The sequence below is a fragment of the Rhinopithecus roxellana genome, chromosome 12 (assembly GCF_007565055.1).
Source record: "Rhinopithecus roxellana isolate Shanxi Qingling chromosome 12, ASM756505v1, whole genome shotgun sequence".
In the NCBI taxonomy this organism is placed as follows: Eukaryota; Metazoa; Chordata; class Mammalia; order Primates; family Cercopithecidae; genus Rhinopithecus; species Rhinopithecus roxellana.
This window is the reverse complement of record NC_044560.1, coordinates 7,053,968-7,064,427: the sequence shown is the minus strand read 5'-3', so window position 1 is coordinate 7,064,427 and position 10,460 is coordinate 7,053,968. Positions and strand designations below refer to the sequence as shown.

At 54.5% G+C, this 10,460-nt stretch overlaps 1 protein-coding gene and 1 pseudogene across 2 annotated transcripts in view; both read right to left on the bottom strand.

Annotated features, from left to right (window-relative positions):
* Window positions 1–1,825: 1,825 nt before the first annotated feature.
* Window positions 1,826–3,715, bottom strand: LOC104663054 (annotated as a pseudogene). Its single transcript, XR_748088.2, has one exon. The product of XR_748088.2 is annotated as an uncharacterized LOC104663054 (transcript).
* Window positions 1,826–10,460, bottom strand: part of SPSB1 (splA/ryanodine receptor domain and SOCS box containing 1) — a 78,844-nt gene continuing 70,209 nt past the window's right edge. Inside the window, exon 3 of the mRNA XM_030912978.1 lies at window positions 1,826–3,899. Within this exon, the coding sequence (XP_030768838.1) occupies window positions 3,772–3,899 (128 nt within the window). The 3' untranslated portion in view covers window positions 1,826–3,771. The remainder of the gene's footprint in view (window positions 3,900–10,460) is intronic.

Genomic DNA, 10,460 nt, shown 5'->3' with positions numbered 1-10,460 from the left:
CAACCCCACTCCTCCCCTGCCGCCCCCTTCAAAGGAAGCAGAGTTCCAACTGCAACCCAGACGTGAACTCCAACCTGAAAATCACTGTAGACCACGCTTTCCTCCAACCGCATCTGGGAAACGCATCTAGGGTCCCCTCCTCCCAATATCTACCTTGACCTTTGGAGAGTTCACCTGGGAAGGAAGATCATTATCAGGAAGTTGGTTTAGGAATGTCTGGTCCATTCTTTTTTTGGAGGGGGACAGAGTCTCACTGTGTCGCCCAGGCTGGAGTGCAGTGGTGTGATCTCGGCTCACTGGAGCCTCTGCTTCTCGGGTTCATGCCATTTTCCTGCCTTAGCCTCCTGAGCAGCTGGGACTACAGGCACGCGCCACCACGCCTAGCTAATTTTTGTATTTTTAGTAGAGACGGGGTTTCACCATGTTGGCCAGGATGGTCTCCATCTCTCGACCTCATGATCCGCCCGCCTTGGCCTCCCAAAAGTGCTGGGATTACAGGCATGAGCCACCGTGCCCAAACATCTGGTCCATTCTTAAAGACAAATTCGCAACCCAGAAACTGCCATTTTCCAGAAATGCAGGAGCTTTTAAAGCATTCGTTTGCACACTTGCTAAGACACCAGGTCCTGTTCAGAGAGCCTCATCTTACCCTTGCTATCCTCCTGTGAGACAGGTGCTACACTACAGTGCTACAGCACTACAGTGACTGCTGTTTTCCGGGGGCTCATCCAGCTGTGGCCATCCAACTGGCCACAAAGCCAGTTATTTGAATCCACCTCTGACTCAGGAGTGCATACGCTCCTCATTGGGCCAACCCACCGACACCATGGAATAATTTCCTTCTATCCAGCAACTCTGCAAAACAGCTGACACTATCACAAATAGTGGTGTCCAAACTCTCTTAGGCACGGTCACCTAGGGAGTTCAGGAAATGCATATTCCTGGGCCTGGCCCTAGAAGTGTTGACTTGGTACATCTCAGGTGGGACCCTGGAATCTGCATTTTCTCAACCCCCTCCCAGATGCTGCTGATGTGTGTGGTCTGAGGACAGCTGGTCAGGAAGCTCTTAGAGAAAGGAACATGAGTCTTTGGGCCCAGGGATCTTAGGCTCTCAGGTCAGGCACTTTTCACGGCACTATCAGGACCCAGCACGCCTTGAGAATGAAGCCTCCCCACCGCAAGCTGAATGTGCTCCTGCTAATTCTTTGGAAACTAGCTGTGACATGAGATCACATCTTAGTAAATTTGTTGACTGTCATTTTATCACCCATTGATCCCCTAAATAAACCAGAGTTTCCTGTCCTTTCTGTTGGGGGCTCTGCCCACGCGCCTAGCAAAAAAAAGTTCACTCTGCAACTGTTCAGCAAACCTCACCGTGCACTCGGCCTCAGGGGACACAAAGATGAATGAAGGATCGGCTCCTTCCCCTAGACCCTAGACCACAATGGGAGGACGCCCACAATGGCTGACACTCTGCTCCTAAAAAGCCCACGGTCAACTCAAGTTCTACAACCCCACAAACCAACCTGCTGTGCTCACGAGGGCATAGAATCACTTTCTGTTAGGCTCAGCAAGTTTCCACAGCTTGGGCTGCCAGGCTGAGGAACTTCTGAAATGGGGATGAGGCTGTTCTGGGGTCCTCCCTCCAGGACTCTCCTCCTCTTTCTCTGGGGCTTCACCTGGCATCTCACCCTCTGCCAAGGGGTGGTAGGGAGTCGGCCCATCATCTGCTGAAAACTGTGGGCCGTGGAGCTGGCTGGACCCAGGAGGGGTCAGCTGTGTCCCTTCCCCTCCCCCGAGGCACACACAAGGAACTCAAAAATGGTTTGATATTTTAACAAACGTTCCTTTATTAGGTTACTGACTATTATCAACCATCATAAAATAGAACAGGAGTTTCAAAACTGTACAAGCCACAAGGCTCTGGGCTGGTAGGAAAGAAGGGTGGGGTCGAGGGTCCCAGGGCGTCGGGGGGTGGGAGATGCAGAGAGCTAGAGGGTCACCCAGCATCCGTGGGGACGGCTGAGTCAAGGCCATAAGCTGGTATCTGTACAAGGGAAACATTCACCAGAATGTGACCCACCTGAAACAGGAGGGAGGAAAATCTTTAAAAGTCTTACAGATAAGGTCCCCTGCCCCGGAAAAAAAACCCAAAAACCTCAGAATAATAAGGGGGTAATGTACTTTTCTCACCCAGTCTTGGCACCAATTTTGTGCTTTAAAAAATATACTCCACTGGAAGATTTACTTAAAAAAAGGTACTCTACAGCAGCTGTTTAAAACATAATTCTTACAGACAAATATATATATATGTATGTATATATATTAAACATTTTAAACAAATAAAGTCATCTATTGTACCTGTGCAGAAATGAACCAAAGTGAGACTCTTAAGAGAGTTAACTTCAAGCTCAAAGAAATGGCAAAGGCTGTGGCAGGTGCTGGGGTATGCAACGTGGAGGGGTTGCCAGGGACAGGGCACCCCTCTCTTGCCGGCAGCCGAGCCACCCCTCTTGGGGCTCTGAGAGGGGTTGGGATGAACTGGGGCTGTTTCCCTGGACCCGAAGCCCCAGCTGGGGTGCTGAGCAGAGACCCGCACTGGCTTCTGTGAGGCTTGACTCTGCCCCTGGCTTCTCAGGGAATGGAGATCCACTCGCCCTCCCTTCTTAGTTCCGGGGGTCCTCTGGCACACCCAGAGCTTCTGAGGATATACTAGGGAAAACGCAGCTAGAAAAGCGAAAGCAAAATCAAACTCACACCAAAAGACCCACAGAAGACTAAGGAAATGCAACCATGTGCAAGGATGCCTGAGCCCAAGAGTTAACTGGCTACCTGGAGACACAGGGGAATTGCTGCAGCCCTTCCAGATGTGCCCCTGAAGACACCCAGATTGCACGTGAGGCTCTTCCTCCCTGAAGGGCCCGCTAGGGAACTTGGAGCAGAGCCCTCTGGAAACTGCAGGGCAAGGGACCCAAAGACACACTTGTGCCTGGGCACGTGTGCACATGTGCCCAGGGAGGGCGGCGGGCAAGGCACACACATCCCAGGGAGGGCACAGGTGGGAGGAAAGTAACAGAACAGCCAGAGAGAGGGGACTGAAACAAGGTTTCCTTTCTAGATGGAATAAATAAATGGCTTTTGTTATTGTTAAAAGAATAAATACAGGGTATGGGGCACCGACAGCCGGGAGGGATGCTGGGTGCTTATTTGCCTGCGGACGGTTCTTGGGTTCTGCTTTGGTGTCCATGGTGAGTTTCTGATGTCCTGAGCTTTATCTGTCACGGCATGGCCCTACTGGGCTGGGCACCCATGGCGGGGCACCAGCCCTTGTCTAAGCACCTCTTAGTACCCCTGGTATCTGCTCTCAGAGCTGTGGCACCACCTGCCACCCCCACCACCCTGGGACCCCAGGTGGCTGCAGCCTTCTCCCAGAGATGTGGGGAGCACCCGTCCCACCCCGAGAGCAGATTGGAGCTCAACGTAGGGCTTTCGTAGGAGTTTATTCTCTGTGTCTTTTCTCAAAGAGGGGTTGTATATGGACGGCATGCAGGGACGCTGCCTTCTGCTGATGTCGGGAAGGGGGAAAGAGGAGCCTGTGTTGGAATCGGTCCTTGTCCCATGGAGGCAGCCACGGAGGATGAGGGAAGACCAGGGACCTCTGTCCATGGCTGCGGATGCCGGTCCAAGGCGCAGGGTGCGGCGGCCCCAGCGGCGGGTGGCTCAGTGAGGTGGCACCAGGTGGCTGTCGTGCTGGCGGTCCGATGGCGAACATCACTGGTAGAGGAGGTAGGCCTTGAGGGAAGCCGGCAGCGGCAGCGTGTGGATCTCCCCCAGGCGCTCCTTCCCCAGGGCCAGGCGCACCGAGCGGCGGCACAAATCCATGAGCGGCAGCGGCTCGGCTAGGGAGACAGAGAAACTGCAGGTCAGCGCAGCTTGGGTGGGTGTTCAGCAAACAACGCTAACCATGGCAGCAATATTATCACTGATTAGTGTTCATTCAAATCAGTAAAGAAACAATTAAAAATGCAATGCTTTGATTTTCATTTTAAATTTAGCATGTGAATAGCTACCAACAGGAGCCCACCCTGGGCTGGGCACCTGGGCGAGCCCTTTGCTAACACTCATTTAATCCTCACAGTGGTTTCTTATGAATGGCTTAATAGTCACAGACACCATTACCTTCATCCCCGTTTTGCAGGTGAGGAAACTGAGGGACAGAGTCTAAATGACTTGCCAGGGGTCGCCCTGCTGGCAGGAGATGGAGCTAGGTTTCGAACCCAGGCCATCCCTGCTCTTCCCCACTGGTGACTCTGCCTGTCCAGGCCAGCAGCTGCCGTTGGAGCCTGTCGGTCAGAGCACATGGGAGCCAGCTCTTCCCGGCACGCAGCCCCAGCCCTGGACCCCACGCAGGCTTCAGGAAGGGAATCATTTTCTGTTACCAGCTGCTCTCAGATACCGTTCTCACCTCTATTTTAAAGTTGAAGACCAGCTGGGCATGGTAGCTCATGCCTGCAATCCCAGCACTTTGGGAGGCCGAGGTGGGTGGATCACTTGAGGCCAGGAGTTCGAGACCAGCCTGGCCAATATGGTGAAGCCCCGTCTCTACTGAAAATACAAAAATTAGTTGGGCGTGGTGGTATGTGCCTGTAACCCCAGCTGCTCAGGAGGCTGAGACAGGAGAATCGCTTGAACCTGGAGGCAGAGGTTGTAGTGGGCTGAGATCGCACCATTGCACTCTAAACTGGGTGATAGAGCGAGACTCTGTCCAAAAAAAGAAAAAAGAACTGAAGACACACAGGCACAGAGAGGACACCCAGTGTGCCAAGGGTTGAGGGCTGGGATCTGAATCCAGGCAGCCTGGGCCCAGTGTCCATGCCCTTAGCCACTAACCGTGCTGCAAATGAAGACATGGCAAACCCTGTGTGGAATCACACGTGACAGGCCTGGCTGGCCCCATGGCCTGAAGGCGTCATTTCTGTGCCACATGGAGCCAGAGAAACCCCGGGTGTCCGTGTTTCTGTCTGTGTTACAGTGAGGCCGAGGGTCCAGGCCAAGCTCAGGCCTCAGGAAACTGGAAATGCCAGCCCAGCTTCAGCTGATCCCCCAGAGCTGCCCCAGGCACATGGGGCCCTCTCACAGCCAGGGGAACTTGGGCAGAGCTGCCTCAAGCCCCAGGGTTACAGAGCGCTTGCAGCTGCAGCCTCCTGGGCACCTCCGTCCTGCGTTCCCAGAGCGCCCAGCCTTGCCTTCCTACAAAGGAGGCTGTGTTCATTCAGCTGCATCTCAGATGATCCGTCAGCTTCAGATCTCGGGAGTCTGAAACCCATGCCTTCCAAGGCTCCTGAGCTTGGAAGCCTGCACGGCCCTGCTCACCGGCTTCACCAGAGCAGACTCCTCTCTGCTCTCTTTCCTGAAACCAGGTACGAGTAAGCACACCTGGACCTTCATGGGACCACCCTGCTGTTCCGCAGATGGAAAGCCCTGAAACCAATGGATCTGAGGCTTCATCCACGGTCTCCCCTTGACTTTGAGACTCCCTTGTGAGCAAAATAAAGTCAGCCCCCAAAACTAAAAGAACCCACAGAACTCCATCCTACCAGTAAAAAGTGGGTTAAAGTTCTTCAATATTCACCAATGTGTCTCAAAAATATGAAAATCAATTAGTGAAGACCTAACACTATGGGTGGGGCATGGCAGAATGGGGAGAGGCTGCTTATGGGCACAGGCTTTCTTTTTGGGGTGATGAAAATGTTCTAAAATTGTTTCCCAGGTCTCACCACACAACAGGCCACTGAACTGGATACTTTAATGGGTGAATTTACGGTATGTGATTTATAGCTCAGTAAAGCTGTTACAAAATAAAAGAATGAACCTTAGGCTTGATAATGCATTTACTAAACCCCAAGCTTTAAAAGAAGAGGGACCAGGTCAGGCACAGTGGCTCATACCTGTAATCCCAGCACTTTGGGAGGCGAAGGACGGGAGACTGCTTGAGCCCAGGAGTTTGAGACCAGCCTGAACAACATAGGGAGACCTCATCACTACAGAAAATAAAAATTAGCCAGGACTTGGGAGACTGAGGCGAGAGGATCAGTTGAGCCCAGGAGGTCAAGGCTGCAGTAAGCTGTGATCACGCCACTGTATTCCAGCCTGGGCAACAGAGACCTTGTCTCAAAAATGAAAAGAGGCCGGGTGTGGTCGCTCACGCCTGTAATCCTAGCATTTTGGGAGGCCAAGGTGAGCGGATTACCTGAGGCCAGGAGTTTGAGACCAGCCTGGCCAACATGGTGAAACCTCGTCTCTACTAAAATTAGTATACAAAAATGAGCGAGGCATGGTGGCCCGGGCCTGTAATCCCAGCTACTCGGGAGGCTAGGGCAGGAGAATCACGTGAACCTGGGAGGTGGAGGTTGCAGTGACCCGAGATCACACCACTGTACTCCAGTCTGGGTGACAGAGCAAGACTCCGTCTCAGGAAAACCACCATCACCACCACCAAAAACCCAAACTGAAAAAACAAACAAACAAACAAAAGAAGAGGGACCACTGCTCTTCATCCTCCACAGACGGTCACAGCCACAGCTGCTGACAAGGAACAGAAACGTTCAGTGCTTTTAATGGAGAATTTTGAAAGGGGCCTTTCGTGGCCAGCTTAGGATGATTAAGAGGAGCTCCGCTTGGAGACGAAAGGAGGAGCGAAATAACCTCAGGTCCTTTAAGGTCCAGGAGCCCACAGATCCCTCGTGGATGGGGTGGGACTGGGTTCCCCCACCCAGCAGCTCACAGGGTTGAGTTTCTCTCGGGTGAAGCACCAGCCTGGTGACTCCAGACCCTGACCTGGAGCAGACCCCTCCGTCTGCCTGGACTTGTTTCCTCATCTGTAAGACATGGAATCCAGACCAGATTCTCCCCAAAGCCCCATGCAGCCAAGATCCTGAAGGCCAGAAGTGCTTATCGCAGCCCTCGGCCTGGCCGGGCTTGGCTGTCGGGAGTGCGTCTTCTGCACAGAGGAGTGGGGAATTTGGAGGTGTGTTCTCTTTTCTGCTTGGGAGCACGGCTGCATCTGGCCTTCATCGGGGTCAAGGGGCCTGGGCTGCCCTGAGCTCCCTCCCGGGAGGATGTGGCTCAGCCCCCACTGGAAGGTGGAGGGGTTCTCCTTGGTGGTTGGAAGGCACTTGAGAAAGCTCCAAGAGTCACTGAATGTGGCCCAAGAGCTCTGCCAGGCTGCAGCAGTGAGGGCTGAAAGGGAGTTCTGTCGCTACCCTCTTGGTGTAATGGGTTTCGAATCAACCTATTTAAATGAATGAGCACCTAAGCTTCCCAGGGATGGGCATAGCAGCCAGAGGCCCCAGGCCACAGGACAGGTGCCCACCCCCTCGGTGTTTCTAGGACGGGTGCGGTGGCTCATGCCTGTAATCCCAGCACTTTGGGAGGCCGAGGTGGGCAATCACCTAAGGTCAGGAGTTTGAGACCAGCCTGGCCAACGTGGCAAAACCTCATCTCTACTAAAAATACAAACATTAGCCGGGTATGGTGGTACAAGGCTGTAGTCCTAGCTACTTGGGAGTTTGAGGTAGGAGGATTGCTTGAACCTGGGAGGTGTAGGTTGCAGTGAGCTGAGATCGCGCCACTGCACTACAGCCTGGGCGACAGAATGAGACTCCATCTCCAAAAACAGAAAAGAAAAAAAAAGTTTCTAAACTGCAGAGGCCCACATGAACCCCCAGCTCCATCCAGCGCCTTGAGTGGCTGACATTGCAGCCCCAGCCTCAGTTATGGCCTGTGGGGTACCAGTCATGTGCCTGGTGGGGACTGTGACCCCAACCTACAGATAGGGAAATGGGCTTGGAGAGGTGAGAGTTAGGGGTCCAAGGTCTGAGAGCCACGGACTCCAAAGGGATGAGGCCCTCCAGCCGGCGCAATCCATCCCCTGTGAATGCAGCTGTGTGGGGTGGAGGACTTGTCACAGTCTGGCCATCTCTGGATCCCACTGAATAAACCAGTTAGGGACGGGTCATGGGATCCACCAAGATGGGCTACAGAAGTGAGAGTGAATGGCTGCAGTGATGCGTTATGAGCTGAAAATAGGATCAGAGTCACCCAGGCATCCTGTGAATGGGTCTATTCTCTGGGGCCTCAAGTACATAAACAGGTCACGCCTCCTTGATCTTGCAGGAGGAAACTGACGGTGCATAGGGCCCAGTCTAACTGCTTTCCAAAGGCTGGGTAGAGACCAAGAATGCACGGCCACAGAAACAGACGTGGGCTTTGTGCCGTGAAAAAATGCCCAGCCCCCATTCCAGCTGGTCACTACCAGGACCAGGGAGTTCTCCCCAACCTCCACACTCTTGACTGGGGGCTGCCAGCTTTGCGCCCAGCTCCAGCCACAAACCCAGGTGCCTGCTGAAATCCACTGAGGGGGTGGGCACCTGCCCTGTGGCCTGGGGCCTCTGGCTGTTATGCCCATCCCCGGGAAGCTTAGGCACTCATTCATTTAAATAGTTTCTTTGAATGAGAGAGTGCAATGCTGAAAGAGCAGCAAAGAAATCAGGAAGTCAATCAGGAGCTATTTCTGGGAGCAGAAGGCTGAGGAACTGGAAGAGACGGTGCACCAGCTTCCACATTTCTGTGAGAAACGGCTACCTGGTGGCCAACGTGAACATGCACAGCCCCAGAGCCCCAACCCACGACTGTCTCGCCGTTCCCTGAGAGATTTCAACCCAATTCAAGCATCAAGAGTGTGGCGCTGTGCCCAGTTCACGGGCTGAATGAATGAGCTGCGGAACGGTGAGGTCAAGGAAAAACGTTCTGTATCAGAGAATGCCCCGGCTTCTGCATTGTCCTCACTGATAGCTGTCATGGCTCCTGTGGCTGGCCCTACAAGCAGCTTGTGGGGATCATGCTCCAGGACATGGATTCTAGAATGTCACGGGTGGGGTGGCTATCATAGGTTGTGTGTGTGTTTTCCTCTACACTAAGCAGTTCTTACGAAAAAGCACAGCCAAACACAACGTGGAGCCTTTGTCCTTGTCAACTGGGGAAGGACGCCTGAGACTCATCTAGGTGATCAGACACCCTTGGTCCCCTATCCCCGCTGAACTCTGACAGCCTGTGGTCCTCATATGACCAGACCTTCTGGAGGGCGTGGGGAATAGGGTCTGGAACGACCCCTCCCCAACATGGAAGGAAGGGAGGGAGGGCGGCGCACAGGCCGGCAGGCCAGCCAGCCCTGGTGGCGGGGGTCTCAGTCTCCTGAGGAGTAGCTCCCCACAGAGCCCGGCTGGAGTGGACTGCAGGAAGGAGGCACCCGGGAGGAGGCGCTGATCTTGAGGAGATGAGCTGACCTTCCCTGAACCTTCAACCACGACAAACCACAGCAAACCCATGTGGGAGCCATTAAAGAAAATTCGAAAACGCGGAACTGCATGGAAGATGCCTCCTCAGTGGGAGTCTTCAAAGCAGTGCGGGTGGAGCCAGAGAACCCGCAAGGTCAGGGGCTCTCCCTGGACTGCCTACCAGCCTGCTGCTTGCAAACAGGCCTTTCCACATCTCCAGGGAGGGTGGCGGGCAGGCCTGGGGACAGGCCAGGCCCTGTGTCTCCCCACTTAGCAATGGCCATCTCCACTCCTGCCCCCCAGAAAAGAGAAGGAGGATGACACAGCAGCCTCTCTGGCTGCATCCTCAGCACAACAAGGCCTTGTGCCTCAAGCCTTGAGGAGGAATCAGAGCATGGGGCCTGTGGCCCCAGCTGGCTGGGCAGTGGGGAGGCCGCACGGGGAAACGTCAAGAACTCAGTGCCCCTGCTTCTGACCGGCCATGGCCTCAGTGTGGAAGCAGGGACTCTGCTGGGGCGGGGGGGGGGGGGGGGGGGGGGGGCGGGGTCTGCCTGGCATGCAGGAAAGAGGCCACAGGGGATAGTGGGCTGGGAGATCCCCGGGCAGGCACACACGCAGGGTAACTGCCTGAGCGGCCCTGCAAACAGCTGCCCCTTACTAACGTTGAACCCAGGTGTGGCGGGGACACTGATGACTCTCCACGTGTCCCAGGGAGTTGGAACTACCTCCACCTCCAAGACAGAGACAGCAAAGCCCCAGACCTCGCCCAGGGTGGCAGCTCTGAAGCCGCCTATATGCAGACAACTCCCCCACTGACCGCTTTCCAAGACTAGGCTCGCAGGGCCCCCTGGATGTGCTGAAGAAGCGTCTCAAATGTAACATCTTGTCCTCCTTCGGGCCTTCCCATCTCAGGTCAGCAGCTCCCACCTTCCAACTGCTCAACCCAAACACCTCGAGTCACCTTGGTGCTTCCCTTTCTTGTCACATCGAGTCCATGGATGAGCCCATTCCAAAGAGTCCTGGAACTGGGCGGCCCCTCCCCACCTCCGCGGCTTCCATCCTGGCCCAAGCACCCATCACCTCTTACCAGGACAAGCCTGGCTCCTCCCTGGCCTGGCCTCTCAG